This window comes from Doryrhamphus excisus, chromosome 8, assembly GCF_030265055.1.
Source record: "Doryrhamphus excisus isolate RoL2022-K1 chromosome 8, RoL_Dexc_1.0, whole genome shotgun sequence".
Classification (NCBI taxonomy): Eukaryota; Metazoa; Chordata; class Actinopteri; order Syngnathiformes; family Syngnathidae; genus Doryrhamphus; species Doryrhamphus excisus.
In genome coordinates this window covers 10,982,055-11,000,263 of record NC_080473.1, presented here as the reverse complement: position 1 = coordinate 11,000,263, position 18,209 = coordinate 10,982,055, and the positions used below count along the sequence as shown (strand labels likewise).

Below are 18,209 nucleotides of genomic sequence, written 5' to 3'. Positions count from 1 at the left end.
ACTAAAACACAATCCGACAGCGAGATCAACACGGACACAACCTTCCTGTTTTGCCTTGAGTTATTTCTTGAATTCAATAATGTTAGTAGTATAACCTATAACTGCCAGAATTTTATATACTAGAAAGTCAGATTCACTATTAATAATGTTAACAACACACGGACAGCAAAGTGTAGGCAACATTTTGTGTACATTTGATACATTAACCAAAAAAACACACTAACTGTGGCGGACGCTAACAAAGGTTCTCCTGTACTATAAATATGACTGAAATCTTGCCTAGATTGAACTACATTCCTCCCCACTCGCTCAGGTGCACGTCAGTGCAGGAGGAGGAGTGGTCCAGGTGGAGCTACCAAGCACTTTTTTTAAACTTACCGTTGCTTTATGGCTACAGTTTATTGTTATAATCCTGCAGTAGTAACGCCGCTGATTTGAGCAGCTCCGGTATGACTCGGGGCGGAGGGGAGCAGCCCACAGACGCGGGACATGGACACAATTATTCCACGCCTTCTTCATGTCCTGAACACATTGTGCGCACTCATCCATTCCACGCACACTCACACTGCAACTGACAAGGTAAGGAGTCATTGAAGAAATGAGATTACTGGCTAATTAAATCAACGCACCGGTTCTATTCACACTAATCCACTCTAATGGTTCGAACGAACGTGACGTGCGTCATTGCTGTGCGGAATATGCGCTGTATATTTGCGACTCGTCTGCACTGCCCGCTTTATTAGCGAATGGGTTAGTATAACTAAAGTGTAACGTGGTCCGTTACCATCACTGTTTAACATTTCTGTATGTCGAAGCTCTACAAAAAATAGTTTCTTACAAGTTCCATGGAACACATTTTTCTTTTGATGGTCTTTCCTGATTAATTGTTAATTTCTAGTTCCTTGCGAATTGTGTTGAATTTCTCTCTAAAGACCAATACTTGTTGCACAAAAAGTCTCATACTTTAGTGTCCAATTATGGTGTCTGAAATTGGAGTGCACTGGATCCTGTCAGACAAAATGTTGAAACCATTCCCCCATGGACAATAATGGGGAAACATATCCGTTCCAGAGTCAAACTGTCACCCCCATAAAAGCTTTATTAACTGTACAGGCAATTTTAAGTGACATTTTTAATAATAATAATAATAATAATAATAATAATAATAATAATAATAATAATAATAATAATAATAATAATAATTATAATAATAATACAGTTTATTTGTATAGCGCTTTTCAAAAATACTCAAAGACACTTTACAGAAAAATGGAGTTGAGTAAAAACAAGTAAACAGTGTAAAAGATACGTTCAAATACAACATTCATTCGTTTATACACAGTTAAAATATGAGTGAAAGCGAGGCGGGGTACAGCAGTCAGGTATAAAAAGTTAGACATTAAAAACAACACAAGACATTTATGTTAAACAGTCACCTCAAAGTGTAAAGCTAAATTCAGCACCCTTATATATACAAAAACATGCTAGGTTAATTGGCGACTCCATATATATATTGTATACGGTATATAATATTCAGGTGTGAACACACTGAACACTTCATTTCACAAGTGAATCACCGTAGAACAAAAACACACAAAAAATGTGTGCATGACTCATGATGCTTGAAATATTCTGCGCTTGCTGAATAAGAGGTCAGTTTTCTGTGATTATAAAAGGAATCTTACTCGTTGCACATCTTTCAAGGTTCCGCTGCATTGATGTACTCATCCATTCATTCATTCATTTCTACTGCTTGTCCGCACGAGGGCCGCAGCTGTCTTTGGGCGAGAGGCGGGGTACACCCTGGACTGGTGGCCAGCCAATCGCAGGGCACATATAGACAAACAACCATTCACACTCACATTCATACCTATGGACAATTTGGAGTCGCCAATTAACCTAGCATGTTTTTGGAATGTGGGAGGAAACTGGAGTACCCGGAGAAAACCAGGGGTAACATGCAAAATCCACACAGAGATGCCCGAGGGTGGAATTGAACTCGGGTCTCCTAGCTGTGTGACCTGTGCGCTATGCTATGCTAAGCTATGCTTTTACATTTAAATTGTTGTAACATGCTGTCAAGATGATGTAATGCATGCAGTGCTTAACACATGTTTTAGACCACCTATCATAAAACAAGCATACAAATATTTTTTAGTTTCACACTAAGTTGTTATTTACATACTATATATGTTTCTCCAGGATTTGCAATGGCAAAACGCTATGCATATACGTCCTGTGTTCTTCTCCTGGCATTCACTACCCTGCCATTGTCGCTCTCCATGCAAGATGACCTTATAGTCAATACCAGCAACGGAAAAATCCAAGGGAAGCGCCTTTCAGTGCTCGGTGGTGATGTTGGAGCCTATCTTGGAATTCCTTATGGAAAACCACCACTGGGCAAACTGAGATTCCGAGCTCCAGAGCCTGCAGAAAGATGGGATGGTGTGAAAGACACAACAAAATATGCAAATTCCTGCTTCCAGGTCCCAGATGAAGTCTTCCCAGGTATAACATCATGGCATGAGTTCTCACTGGTAACCTTAATTTCCCTCAAGTTTACATATCTCTACGTATATCAACTTGTATGTATGTTCAGTGGCTTCCTCTGGTGTTTTAAAGCAACCTATTAATTCACATGTGTCAAATTTTTTAGCCTGGGGGGGGGGGGGGGGGGGGGGGGGTCCTAAATCCGGCCAGCGATGCAATTTTATCCGGCCTGCAGAACTGTTAAGAAAATAGCACTGAGTTAGCCCGCCTCACAGACAAAGTGCAATCTGTGCAAATAAGAAATTATTCCAGTATAAACTGCTCTGGCATTTTGATTTGAAATATATATTTTATACAGCACAAAATTCACAACCTTTCTAATAAGGCTGTACAAAATGTAACTGTACATGACTAAAAACACGATTACACCCTGTCAGTACCTAAACCCTGTAAAAAGGATCAGACAATCAAAAGTGACAATTTTAAACACAGCAAAGCATGCTGGGAAGTGCATGTCCATGAACAGTCATTTTAGTGAACAATCACTTATTTATATCAGCAAACTACTGAAAGGGAGACATTTGCATGCAGGCAATGGACAGAAAACGTTGACATTTGCTTGCCTCCTATGTAAAAAAAATGTCCATGTGGATTGGGACTATTGTCCAGTTTGACCCACAACCTGAAGTAGACTTTGAGTTTTGTCCCCCTGTGAGATAAAGTTTGACACCCCTGCCTAAAACCAATAACATTCCTGGATTTGTAGACTAAGAATCAAATAAAGAGATAAAAACACCAACGACAAGAAAACCTTGCTAGAATAAAACTCATATTATACATCACTGGCACTCAGCAAGGTACTGATTGATTTATGACAGCAGAAATTCAGAATCTAACTTGAAACAATATTGTTTTTCATATGTTTTTGTATCTGCCAGTACAGTACATGTGGGCAGAGTTAAACAGGGCATACCTCCTACTATAGCTGGAACTGGCCTGGGTCATGGATACGTTGCTATTTATAAACACAACCACCTGTCAGGAGTGGTTGTTTGGAAACCAGATAGCACCGGGCATATGCACACATACACTGAAAATATCCCAAACTGGCACCAAATATAGTTTTGCAAACATAAATAGATATTCTCATGGTAGAACCTACTCATTCCAGTTTTTTTTTTTATAATAGCAGGTCATAAAATGAGAATTTATGACTAACTGAAGTTGACTTTATTTTACCAACTGCTGCAGCATCTCAGTCACTTTCCTTCATCTCAGAACTTTCTTTACAGGTTTCAGAGGTTCAGAGATGTGGAACCCAAACACTGAAATGAGTGAGGACTGCCTGTACCTTAATGTGTGGACCACCTTCAACAAAACCAGTAAGAGCTCATCACTGGCCCCCGTCCTTGTCTGGATCTATGGTGGTGGGTTTAGCTCGGGAACATCCTCTCTGGACATGTATGATGGCCGCTACCTGAGTAAAGCTGAAGGTGTGGTTGTGGTGTCAATGAATTACAGGTGAGATTTGTTCGTTCGATAATGCTGAATGTTTCATGTTTTGTATGGGACGAGTTTCTGAATTTACTGAATGACCCATGACTCAAAACATTTTTGCATTGTTATATTTTTTAAGGATGGATGATGGTTACTTAAATGGAGTTAAATTCAAAAGTTTATACAAAAAATATTTGTATGGTATATTGTATGTTGGTATTGTTGGTATATGTACATATCGTCATGTATGGTATAGCATGGTATGGTTTATGTTTCATTCATTCATTCATTTTCTACCGCTTTTCCTCACGAGCGTCACGGGGGGTGCTGGAGCCTATACCAGCTGTCTTCGGGCGAGAGGCGGGGTACACCCTGGACTGGTCGCCAGCCAATCAAAGGGCACATATAGACAAACAACCATTCACACTCACATTCATACCTATCGCCTAGTCGCCAATTAACCTAGCTTGTTTTTGGAATGTGGAGAAAACTCATGCACAGGGAGAACATGCAAACGCCACACAGAGATGGTGGAACTGAACCCTGGTCTCCTAGCTGTGAGGTCTGCGCGCTAACCACTCAACCGCCGTGCGTTTATGTGTTTCAGACATACTTATTATGTTCTGTTAAGGAATATCACATGGTTACATTTCCACAGATATATGTAAAGATGAATGTTGATGAATGATGAAAGCTACTTAATCACGCTGTGCTTGGTTCTTCGCTTTTGTCCTTTGCATAAATGCATCACCTATTATAGACCATTCTGTGCTTCCAACCAGGTGGGAACATATAGTACGCATATAGTATGATTAACATATACAGTAGTACTGATGCAGGGAAGTTAATGGACCACTTAGAATGTTCCTTCTTTCAGAAGGGCCTACTAAAAATATTACTTTGAATGTGTGTGAGAATTGATTTTCCGCTTCCATTAATTTGTATTATCATCTATAACAGAGTTGGTGCACTTGGTTTCTTGGCTTTGCCTGACAACAACAACATCCGGGGTAATGCAGGTCTGTTGGACCAGCGCTTAGCCCTCCAGTGGGTAGTTAATAATATTGTAGCTTTTGGAGGTGATCCTTCAAAGGTGAGGCATTTTGAAGCTTTTTATGCAGTTAAGTTGAGTTAAGTTAAGTGATTTGCTGTTCTTTCCAGGTCACGATTTTTGGGGAGAGCGCTGGGTCAGCATCTGTAGGCTTCCACCTCCTCTCCCCGGGCAGTCGTGGTCTTTTTCAAAGGGCTGTCATGCAGAGTGGTTCCCCAAATGCACCCTGGGCGATAGTTAGCAAGACAGTCGCCAATGAAAGGTAGTGTGTTTGTTAGTTCATGCATCGTAGTTTAAGCGTAGGGTGCTTTAGTTATTTATGGTATTTACTGAGTTTACTTTTAAAGTAAAGTATACCAGCATTACTCCAATTACTTTTTTTTAACTTGTCATAACTGAAATCATGTTCTTATTTTGGACCCCAAACTAGTTGAGACCGAGTCAACAGCCCCCATGTGGGTTGCAAGCTTTTAATGCATAATCGCTTCAATGGCTTCAAGAAGCAATTAATCGACAATTATTTTTCAGAACATTATCATGCAAATCTCCAGTTTAGATGTTCTTACCTCATGACAGCAATAAAGTGTAGCGTCCTGGTGATATTATCAATAATTTCTCATTATATAATTGCTTTGCCATCCAGGTCCATGATGCTGGCAACATTACTGGGGTGCCCCACATCTTCCCCAACCCATCTGGACATGTGTCTGCAGAAGTCTGATCCAGGGACTATAACCTCAAAGCAATATGAAGTTCTCAAACAGCCATCTGTATTAACCAATCCCTTTCTCCCTCTTGTTGATGGCAACTTCCTACCAGATGAACCTGAAGTAGGTGTGGCTAGGATTCAGTGAAAAGTGACTGTGGTTGTTTATAATGTTATAAGCTCATAAAATAAGTACAAAATGTAATTAAACTGGCATATACACTATGTACTGAATGCATCACCAGGGAAAAATAGATTTAATACATTAAAGTTGTTGGAGCTACATCCAGTAAACACTCATTAATGTACTTAATAGTCATACAGAGTGGAGTAGCGCTCTGCATGACTGATCTTTGGCAGAGAACAGAAAAGACATAAACCACAAACAACCACTTTTGTTTTTCAGTAGGAAAAATATCCTCATTGCTATATGTTCAAAGTTATCAGCCGACCAGTTTTGACCTTATTACAGTAATGCATTCCAAATTATCATATATTGTATGCAGGTTCACAGTTCACTATTCCAAATAGGCAATTCAATAATTCAAAAAGTCACCAACCATGGTACCTGCTGTGCAAGACTGACATCATGCCTAAGAATGCTGCCTTTTAAATTCTCCAATCCCCTCCTATTGGGTGGCAACATTTTTCTTTAATATTAAAAATAATGAAACATTTAGACAAAAGACAATGGCGTGAAAAATGTGTGCGTGCGTAAATATATAGTTACTGATGGATGTTGTCCATCACAAGGGTGAACTTGTGAACTGGATAAGCAGAATACAACAGATATGTTTGGAAAAAGTCACATTTTTCTTTTTAATTTCTTGGCAGGTGTTGTTGCAAAGTAATGACCTCACGAAGAAAGAATTGTTGATTGGATTAAACAAGGATGAAGGGACTTACTTTTTAGCATACGGAATGCCTGGATATCACATTACTGGTGAGAGTCTCATCACCAGGAAGGAGTTCATGGAAGGAGTGAAGATTGCAATGGCAGACTTTGGCTCTGTTGCAAAAGAAGCAGCAATTTTCCAGTACACAGATTGGACCGATCAAAATAACAGGATGAAAAACCGTGACTCTTTTGGAAGTCTGGTTGGAGACCAACTTTTTGTTTGTCCTGTACTGGAGTTTGCACAAAGGTAAGTAAATGCAAGTCACTGAATTTTATTGATGTTGACGTTTTAGTGATTTTGTGTAATTTGTGTGTAATTTGGCTTATGCTATTGTAAACACAGCAAGTACAGTATATGTCTAAATATTAATGATGCACACTTGGAGAACAGCTCAAATTATGTTGATAAACCGTACCTGTATATTTGTCCTTACCAAATATCATGATATTACGACTAGTAATGACTAGTAAAGTAGCAGCGGCTCAGAAGTACAAACCGTGGCTACAATGAGTTTACTAGCCAACTAAATCGCTATCTTGCAGTTTTACAATGGTAAATGACTGATCATCCAGCACCATCATTTTCATGATGACATCACAGATCGCTGGAGCCCTCGGGTTGTCTCTGGCAAACTTTTCTGGACTTTTCAAACAACAACCGATAGCTTGTCCAAATGTGCTTTAGCATACCTCAGACTCCATTTGTGGCAGAAAAGGCTTCTTCCACATGACTCTCCGAAAATAGCTGAATAGTTGAACGATGCACAGTGACACCATCTACACCAAGATCAGGTTGTAGGTCTTTGGAGGTGATCAGTGAGTTGAGTTTGACTTCTCACCATCCTTCGAGATTCTGAGATTTTTCTTGGCCGGCCATTCCTGGCCTTAACTAGGACTGTGCCTGTGGTTTTCAATTTCCTCACTATGCTCCTCAGAGTGGAACCTGACAGCTGAAATCTCTGACCGAGTGTTAGATTCCTGCCCTTAAACCATGATGTTGAACAATCTTTGGTCTCGGGTCATTTGACAATTGTTTTGAGGCTACCATGGTGATTCTCTTCAGAGAGGATGAAAAGTGGAGAACAACTTGCAATCGGCCACCTTAAATACCCTTAATACTCTCATTGTGGCTTCACTTATATATATATATAGGCCAAGGGTCAGTAGCTTACCAAACTAATGTTGTGTTCCATTAACTCGTGCTAAATGTATTCAAATCAATAAAACAGCAATGGTGCCCAAATTTAGGCACCTGCCTACTTTTGTTTAAATAATTATTGCACACTTTCTGTAAATCCTATAAACTTAATTTCACTTCTCATCTATCACTATGTCCGTCTGCTATATGATGTATTTAACTGAAATTTCTGATTCCAACAACCAGTCATTTTTCAATCCAATCCAATCCACTTTATATAGCGCAATTTATAAACAGAGTTTCCAAAGTGCTGCACAGACTAGTAAAATAAAAAGTAAAAATAAAATACAATAAATAAATGTACAAATTGAATTTAATCCAAAAGTAAAAAATCAAATAAGAAATAAAATAGTAAAATAGATATTAAAATATTAAAAACAAGAAGCAAAGCAGTAACAGTATAAAAAATAAAACCAATTAAAATAAAACAAAGAACAAAGTAAAAAGTTAAAAGCCAGAGAATAAAAGTGGGTTTTAAGACGAGACTTAAAACTTTCGATGTTGGGGGCCTTTTTTTACTTGGGAGGGGAGAGAGTTCCATAGCTTGGGGCCAACCACAGAAAAGGCTCGGTCTCCCCTGGTCTTAAGTCTCGTCTTGGGCACCACAAGTTGGAGCTAGCCCTCGGACCTAAGTGACCGCGCTGGAGAGTAAATTTTTGATGAGGTCTGAGATGTATTTGGGGGCCAGCCCATTCAACGCCTTAAAAACAAGCAATATTTTTAAAGGAAAATCTTGAAAATGATTGGGGCGCCAAACTTTTTCATACCAATGTATTTGTTTGTGCAAGTGCAGTGATTCTGTGTCTCCACCCCCAACAGGTACTCACAATATGGTGGTAAAACCCTCCTCTATTTTTTTGACCACCGGTCCTCCATAAATCCTTGGCCTGAATGGATGGGCGCGATGCATGGCTTTGAGATAGAATTCATCTTTGGAATGCCACTCGATACAAAATTGGGATACACAAGGACTGAAGTGAACATGACCAAGAGATTCCTGAAACACTGGGCCAACTTTGCAAGGACAGGGTATGTGTCATCAAATAAAGTACAGTGGAACCCTGGTTAGCATCATTAATGCATTCCAGATGGTTATATTAAACCAAATCCAACCAAATCCTGAAACCAAATCTATTTTTTTGGTTGAATTCAATATTGTTCTTCAACTTCTTGGGAAGGTTTTGGCCCAATATTCTCATTTGAGGTTGTGCCATACAGGAGGCCTGAGTGAAATATGAAGTATCGCCAGATTTAGTCTTAGGCATGTGATTTAAGATGGCTGAATAAACAAACAATGCAGTCAGCCATAACTGTTAGCATAGTAGACAAATGACGTGGCTGCATGGATTTTGTAAGTTGAGATTATTTTACATACAACACTGCACAGCTGTCATACGCGGAGCTCTGCAGAGACATGTGCCAAAGTGTGAAATACAACAATTTGTTGCATAAACAATTTTGTAGGACAAAACAAACTGAAGCTAAATTTTTGTAGAAAATTTTTCAAACCAAAACATATGCTCGGAGGAGTTTACGCTGACTGGGTTTGTGCTGTATTGTCAACTACACTCAACAAAAATATAGACACAATATTTGTGTTTCTTTCATGAGGGAAAACTTTGTCAATGTCCGAAAAGGCCTTCCTGTCAAATATTTTTGTACAAATCTGTGTAAATCTGTTAGTGTGCACTTCTCCATTACCAAGATAATCTATCCACCTCAAAGGTGTGCATATCATGATTCTGATTACACAGCATAAAGGTGTGCCTCCCTCCACCCTCGGCCATCTCTGTGTGTAGTTTGCATGTACTCCCCGTGCATGTATAGGTTTTCACCGGGTACTTCGGCTTCCTCACACATTCCAAAAACATGCATGCTATGTTAATTGGCACTTGGAATTGAACACTCCTATTAGCGTTAAAGGAAAACTGCACTTGTTGCTAGTTGCCAGTATGAGAGAAATGAACATCTTTGTCTTTTCGGTGTGTTCTAAAGAGTGAAAAACAGCCCGTGTGATACACAGCTAACAATGCACGTATTGGGATTCACTTATTTCACCTGTAAAGTCCTCCTAAGGTGCCCATAGGGGTGTTATTTCATATACAGATGGCTCTAGTAATCTTTAATCATGTGTCTAATAACTTATATAGATGATTAAAAACAGTTTTTTTGTTCAAACTTCGAAAATATTCAATTTATCAATCATCCACATTAAACGGGGGATGACTACTGCCACATTGTGAAACGCCCATGAAGATGATCTGAATTCAAATTTAATAGACGGGGTGCACACTATGTAGTCAGCATGCCTATTGTACACTCCCCAACAATTCTGTTGTGACATCTGTGGCAATTTACTGTGTGATAAAACTACACATTTTGGAGTTGCATTTTATTGTGGCCAACCACCTGTGCAATAATCATGCTGTCTAATCAGCATCTTGATAGGTAACAACTGTGAGGCGGATGGATTATCTTGGCAAAAGACAAGTGCAAACACAGACTGTGAAGAATATTTAACAGAATAGGCCTTTTGTGGACGTAGAATAAATGTTAGATGTTTGAGTTCTGATCATAAAAAAAAATATGAGCAAAAAGTGTTTGTATTTTTGTCTCTCCCCTCCTTGTTTGTTGCTCAGGGTCACACACATCTTAATTTGTAATTTAAGGTGTTGTTTTCTAAATTGCATACTCAATACTAAGAGTGCCCGTGTCTCACAACTGCATATACTGCAGTGTACTGACTCCTTGGGATTTTTGGGGTGTCAAATCTTTGTCTGCTTTGTTCAGCAATCCAGGAATTGATGGGGCCACATGGCCTTTGTTCACCGCTGAGCACCAGGAATATGTCACGCTGAATTCTAACCTTCCTGAAACAAGAAGGATGATGAGAGCCAAAGAGTGTTACTTCTGGAATAAACTGATACCACGTATACAGAAGATTTCAAGTAAGTCATGCTTTCTGTGAATCCTCCATTCACCTAACCACAGATAGTCTTAGAGTTGCCTGGTGTGGGGTCTACAAAAGCAAGTAACCGCTGGGTTTTGTAATTAGTGCTAGGTCAAAAAAACATTGGCATCAACATCTGGGGCAGTAGGAAACGTCCTAATCGAATTCTGGTTAAATTATATCAATCAGCTGTTGGTGTGAAATTTGTGTTACTTCTTCATTAACGAAAATTGGGTTGTTTTTTTAAATCATAATAGGCTATTTTTTTAAAAAATACAAAGGTATACATAAATTATTAATAAAAAAATAAATTATTAATAAAAATGGTAAAAAACAAAATGGTACAACCCTGATCACAAAACATTTTTATGATTCCACTTCAAGATTGTTACTCGAAAGAGACTCCTCTAATCGAATCGTCGAATAGTAGACTATTGTAAGACACCCAGAGTCGCAATTTGTCAAAGTTTAGCTTTAATGTCAGCAGTCATTGAATGTATAGTCTATCATTGTTACACCCGCAAACGTAATAACGTAAAGGTAATAACTTCCCACAAATGTAATATGAGACAAAATAATGATCTTTGTGGTTGTTGTTGTTGTTTGTTCTTTCTTCTTTTAATGAGGGAGAAGGTGTAGATGTCATTTTCAGAATTTTAACAAGATAATTCTTTTTTTCCTTATTTTTGTGGAAAAAATATTATTCAAAGGTATCATTTGAATACATTAAAGGGATCTTTAATTATTAAATTATAATTTATTTTAAATAAAAAAAGATAACATAATTGTAATAATTGCAATTATTTTAATAAAATTATTATTACTATTATTATATTTTATTATTTATTTTATTTATTTATTTATTTTGATTATTTCTTTCCCATATACACACAAAATCACACATACAATAATATACTGTAACTAAAACTCACATGTACGCCCACAAACAATACAAATTTCCCCACTGAGGGACGAATAAAGGCATATCTTAAGGCATATCTTAAACAAAATGTAATAATTTCCTGCAAATGTAATAGTTATTATATTTGCAGGAAATTCAGTATTACGATTGCAGTAGGCAAATTTTATTACGTTTGTGGGAAATTTATTAGATTTGCGGGATTATTACATTCAAAGCTGCAGATTTGCATTACGTTTGTGGTTTATTATGTTTGCGGGCAGTTATTACGTTCGGGGTTGTCTCATATCATACAACGAAAAATAACAAAAAATAGCAAAGGGATTGGACATACAGTAGCTTTTGATTGAAAAGCATGAGCAAGCACGTCCAAACTTTTAACCGGTATTTAATGACCATTTAGTAAGTAGATGTGTTTGTTTCTGTCCACAGATGAGCTGGTGTGTGGGGCTGCAAATGGGATTACACTCCACTATCATTGTAAATTGCTTCTGGTTTTATTGTTTATCAGGTTTATGTTTGTGTAGGGGGTAGGGTCTGTCATCACCCGTACAGTGGTGAAGTAAGGTGAGTCCCACCCTAACAAAAAACTGCAATGGTGTGACACTGGCCGTTGCTATATGCCGCTAAAAAAGCAATAATATTTTTACACCTGTGTGGATTGGCTGTTACAGCACAGCTTCTCAACTCAAGTTTTAGTTTCCATCCATGCATGGGTGGAGGAGCAGAATAAAACCAATGAAATTTGGTTCAAATTACAACTATAGCACTTTGGCATCTTTTGAATAAATTTCAATTAATATTTTTCAAACTGCCTTTGACTGTTGTGAGGAACATCTGAACAATATGCCAGTTGGATCATACGGTCACACAGACACCTCTCAAGAACTACACACTGTTTTCTGGGACATTGTGTTTTTAAAAAAAATATATAGCTGTAGCTTGGAGTGATATTTTTGTGAGAGATTTTTCACATTTTTTTATTATAACCAAAACTAAAACATGCTACTACTACAGTTTTATTATATGAGGTTATGATTTTAAATTGGCTGAAATGCATTTCCACATTGTCACACATATGGTCTGAATGCCTGTTTCTATCTGATATTTAAATTATTATATACATAAAAAGGGAATAAAAAGATCCTTATTTTTTTTCTGAATGCACTGAAGCAAACATTACTCGCTTTTACTGTATTATAATTTCACTGATTTGTTGAAATATTGTTTAATAAAATATTATTCAACAATCATATTTGATGGTTATCATTTGCTGGCCGTCCCTTTTTATCAGGCTTGATTGGTTTAAGACCTGACAGCAATAAGTGAACTTCTGCAAAGTAGAATTCTGCAGGCCCTTCGGCCCTTTGGATACGTAAAGCTTTCTAGATCTTCCAGAATCAGCACCTACCCCAGCTCTATTTCTTTGTATTCCATGCTTCCCGCGAAAATGGTCCGTTTTAGTGTATTCCACCCACGGCACCCATGGTCACACTCCCAAGTGCTCACGAGGACTTGCGGATAACTGCCGAACCCAACTTTATAGAAGTTGATAATAAACGACAATTAATCTTTTTAAAATGATGGTTTCCATCACATTGCTCAGGGTATGGGATGAATACATGGATAAAACAGATGGCTTCCCCTACCATAAGCTAGCAACTTAACTTCTTAGCCTCTCCAATTTACTTATTCTAAACTTAAGAAAGTGTTTTAAACACAGTGGTGAAGAAGGACAAAGTAGCCAAAAACATACCAGTTCCACACGGAATGAGAGGGGAACCAGTCTCCATGCAGTGTGAAAGGTAATGTCATCTAACATGATGTCTCATAACATCACTGAGGGCTAGTGACCAAAACACCGCATATAAGTTGTCTTTGACTAATAACAGGCCACAGTTAACCACAAAACATGGTTCAATGATTTAGAAATCATTCATGAAATATTTTTTTAAATGCTATATAGTGAGGGAGTTCTATCTAAATTAAATTATATCTAAATCTAAAATTCACCAGCAGTACATTTGATGACAAAGACCCAGATCTAAGCATCTGAAGTTGTTTTTCTCTTGAACTTATTTTTGTCTTTTTTTTTTCATAATTTTAAGCCGTCAAGGAGGTCTGGAGAGACACCAGATCTTGTGACAAAATCACCAATTTGTCAGCACTGAGGGACGGATGTCAGGGAGTGAGTGGTGATTAATGTTTATGACAGTGAAAAGTTAATTAAAGATGACACCTCCCACGGCATGTCTCCTGAAATCAGAATTACAAACCCCCGGGCATACATAAAGTGGTACATGTTCAATAAATGTCAGTGAAAAAAACAAAAAACATTGTCTCGTATTTAAGAATGTTAAAGACATTGTGTTTTTAGCAGGTTTCACTAATGTCATGATTTTGTGTCATGTTACTGAGTTTGCATTTAAGGACTTAAGAATGCACAGCATAGCATCAAAAATGCCCGTCATTAATACCATCTGTTGCATATACGGTTCTGGTCACAATGATCCGTAAGGGCTTCAACAACATCTTAGTAGGAAAGCATATTCTGATTTTAAAAAAAGTAGGGACTTGGGAAATATAAATCTTTAAATATATAATCTTAAAAAAAAAAGTGTTTTTGAACTTGAACTTAATGCAATGCAATTCATGGAAAACAAACTTAATGGTCTGAAATGTTCTGTTATTATATGCATGGAAAATGGTCCATCTTTAATATATTTTTCAAGACACATTAAATAATCGTGTTTAAAATGATTTTATCAATATTGATTGCAGTAAAATATGTGTTTTTTTAGCTGCTTGATAGTTATTATTATCCTAAAATTTATAGATTTACCCAAAATTAGTATAACTCCTCCTCTTTTGTTTGCCAAAGATTTGAGACACTTTCTTTCAAACAAGTCTTGGTGTCGCATTTGCATCTCTCTAGCTCACTGGTGTGTGACTGACAGAAAGAAAAGCTCTGACTTCCTTGGGGTGGAGGTCATATTACAGCACTTAGTTGGTTTGCATATACAGAGTGGGCTATAAGTTGCCATACATTAGGAAAAAAATCATTTGAGACCAAAATTCATACTAATAATATGGTTTTTCAACTATAGCTGAGATGCATTTTTGCATGTCTACATGTGTTGCTTTACAAAATATCAAAGTGGCCCTTGCATCCTTTCATTTTTCAGCATGTGGCCCTCCGTGAATTTAAATCAATACAGTCAATATCCTGATAGTTTCAGTGAAATAGTGTGGAGAATATTATTTTTTTGTCTTTTTCTACCGTATAACAGTTGACATGAAAATTATATTGATATTCATGTCTTGCCGCACTCAAAAATGGTCCTCATCTGTTTTGGGGCATTTGACTGCCCCCCTGGAGTATGGCAGAATACGTCATTTCGTACAAATGGCAAGAGAGAATTACTGTGTCATTCAAGACAGAAATGGACATCATTGAAATGAGACAGACAATTAAGGAAAGGGCAAAGCCAAAGTGAAACAAATTTGTGTAGACAAATGGTCGGGGACTACCTGTAGATAACCACAGCAGGTATCATTGACTGAGGTCGGCAACATGATGTGAGTGACAACTAATTTTTCATCAGGACCACAGAAAATGATGATAGAGAAAAAACATGGTGACAGACTGCCAGAGTGGGGTGACATTGAGCCTTACATGCTCCTCATGAAGATGGGTTAAATGCATATGTACATTATATGTGTGCCCAATAAAGATCTTTCTACATTTTTTCATTCATTCATTTATTTATTTAAGAACTGCCTTTATGATAGCTTTCACCTACGCTGTGTTTACTTTCCTCCACTGCCATGTGAACCAATTTTCAGCCTGATTTCAGTATACAGCATGTCTTTGTGGGAAAATGCTGATGTTGTATAAACATGTGTGGGTGGAGTTGGCTGGATGGGTTTGTGGTGGATGGGTGGTCTATCTTAATGCAAGTTGATGCAAATTTAAATGCCTTATGGCTTTCTGACAGATGTGTAATACCAGATTAATTTTGACCCTTGTTGGTCACTGGGGCAAGAAAAAATGCATGTGAAAGTATAAACACATTTTTTATTTGTATTCATCAACGAAAATAGGTTTTTCCCACCCATCGGCGTTTGATTTGTTGTAGTTTCTTGCATTTGTCATTTGCTGGATGTGCGATATATATATATATATATTTTTTTTTCAAGCCAATACCAATAACTTCCTCAGTGATTCGTCCATCAAACATAGCATAAATAGTGATAGTAGACTTAATGAGAGCCGCTGATGACTACTACTTTTGGACAAATTAAGAACCAGAACGGGCGGCACGGCGGTCGTGTGGTTAGACCTCACAGCTAGGAGACTAGGGTTCAATTCCACCCTCGGCCATCTCTGTGTGGAGTTTGCATGTTCTCCCCGTGCATGCATGGGGTTTCTCCGGGTACTCCGGTTTCCTCCCACATTCCAAAAACATGCTAGGTTAATTGGCGACTCCAAATTGTCCATAGGTATGAATGTGAGTGTGAATGGTTGTTTGTCTATATGTGTCCTGTGATTGGTTGGCAACCAGTCCAGGGTGTACCCTGTCTCTCGTCCAAAGACAGCTGGGATAGGCTCCAGCACCCCCTGCGACCCTCCTGAGGAAAAGCGGTAGAAAATGAATGAATGAATTAAGAACCAGAACCTTATCTTTTAAGCCTGAATATATGCAGGATGAGCTACGGGTTACCAGGTAAGAAGCCCCTTTACCCTCCTTATTGCTGGTGCTAAATGTTTCATGAATAACAGCATAATGAAAACAATCATTTACAATGTCCGCTCTCATTGGCATGGCTGTGTCTTTCAGCACAAGACTAGAGCTGGTCATTTCTACAAAAAAAAATGCTGACAGTAAACATCATCAGCATCTTGTTGAATTTTCGTAGTGAAGTTGAGAGCCAGTAGTATCCACTCTACGGTCTTTCCAGTTATATAGTAAAATATGTGTATCCCAATGACGTACGTACGTTGTCAGCTTGGTCACATTAATTTGTTTTCTCATGTTTTCACAGAAAAGGGAAAGAAATATTTGTTCATGAAGGGAAGGGGTCTGAATATAATAACTACAACAAGTGCGCTTGATTTGAAATTAGAGGAGAATGTCAATGTCAAGCTAACAGCAGGATTTTTCTTAGTCAAATGCAGACACTTTTATGAGCCTATCAATTACTCCGTGGTTTTTCACAAATTCGCAATTCGATGGCGGTTTCACCTTCCAAAGGTTAATAGCTAATGCTTCATGAGCAACACCATCACAGTGGTTCGGTCTGTGTAAAACACCAACATATGTAACCAACGTGTCATGATGTATAGATGTAGATTAAGAGATTAAGATTAAGATATGCCTTTATTCGTCCCTCAGTGGGGAACTTTGTATTGCACAGCAGCAAGAGTACAGAGTCAGTTAAGCAGTACAAAATACACAATATAGAAAAATAAACAATATAAACAACCCAAGTATTAACAAAATCAACAGTTTTTCCCAGAGTTATATACAATACAGTATGTTGATGTGTGTATTTAAGTGAAAAATCATATTACTGGGAAAGTGATATTGTGCTGTGTATTTTAATGCTCACGAGGACTTGCGGATTACTGCCGAACCCAACTTTATAGGAGTTGATAATAAATGACGATTAATCTTTTTAAAATAATGGGTTCCTCAGGTTATGGGATGAATACACAAATAAAACTTTTTTTTTTTTTTTACTGGGAAAGTGATATTGTGCTGTGTATTTTAAAGAGTAAAGACTTACATGATAACACATTTTTGATGGCACTTCACTGTAGACTAAATAGCTGTATGAGCAAACTTAAACCCCACAGATGGTGTCTGAAGTTATGGAAAAACACTTTTTTTCTGTAATGACTCCAACATCCTTCTGCATTTACACTGCAAAAAGGGTTGACTTGCTGTTTACTTTACATTAAAAGATGTATATGTTTTGAAAAATCTAACTTCATTTATCCTGAGAAGAGGTCAGACGTACGCACTTTTCTCTATCTTAGTGTTAAAATTGTTTGGAAGATGTCACAAAGTACAGCGGATTGGGAACTATGCTCTTCAAGAAAGAAGCAGGAATTCCTGAAACTAGGAAGCGCCTACTCCGATATGCTATCCTTGAGTCCCACCCATGCAGGGGCGTTACTTCTTTGTGAAAGAATTAGTATGACTGTATCATAGCATTTAACTGGTTTCAATTATAGATGTGAATGAATGTGTTCTACGTGGGAAAGGGTGGCTGCCTTTACAAGGTTGCCAGGCAACCTTTCAGTGCAAAATTGAACAGTGCAACCATTGTCTATGTCTACAATGTTTCTATTGTATAATTCTAGTCAACTTTCACAGTTTACTTTTTTGTAGGTGCTAATATTGTTTATTCTTTTTGTGCCAGTCTTGAGATTTTAAGTCAAACATTAAACTGTGGTCACAAACTGTGGGCCCAAATGTTGGACCCCAAAGCAG

At 37.8% G+C, this 18,209-nt stretch overlaps 1 protein-coding gene across 2 annotated transcripts; it reads left to right on the top strand.

Moving 5' to 3' along the window:
- Positions 1-355: 355 nt before the first annotated feature.
- Positions 356-12,962, top strand: LOC131134944 (acetylcholinesterase-like). 2 transcript variants are annotated; one of them, XM_058080671.1, is made up of 10 exons: positions 358-579; positions 2,203-2,508; positions 3,783-4,011; positions 4,948-5,080; positions 5,149-5,300; positions 5,682-5,868; positions 6,579-6,889; positions 8,660-8,869; positions 10,631-10,788; positions 12,142-12,962. In XM_058080671.1, exons 2-10 carry the CDS (start codon positions 2,211-2,213, stop codon positions 12,234-12,236), a joined length of 1,773 nt encoding a protein of 590 aa, XP_057936654.1. In that variant the 5' UTR covers positions 358-579; positions 2,203-2,210; the 3' UTR covers positions 12,237-12,962. The 2 variants fall into 2 exon arrangements, with proteins under 2 accessions (XP_057936655.1, XP_057936654.1); XM_058080672.1 differs by lacking the exons at positions 4,948-5,080; positions 5,149-5,300 and having other exon boundaries at positions 356-579.
- The last annotated feature ends 5,247 nt before the right edge of the window (positions 12,963-18,209 follow it).

Bases quoted from the DNA above. Each gene is read 5' to 3' on its own strand.
- LOC131134944 (XM_058080671.1), top strand. From the start codon at position 2,211: ATGGCAAAACGCTATGCATATACGTCCTGTGTTCTTCTCCTGGCATTC. The intron at 5,081-5,148 runs GTGAGGCATTTT...TGTTCTTTCCAG, and splicing joins TTGGAGGTGATCCTTCAAAG to GTCACGATTTTTGGGGAGAG. The intron at 5,301-5,681 runs GTAGTGTGTTTG...TTTGCCATCCAG, and splicing joins AAGACAGTCGCCAATGAAAG to GTCCATGATGCTGGCAACAT.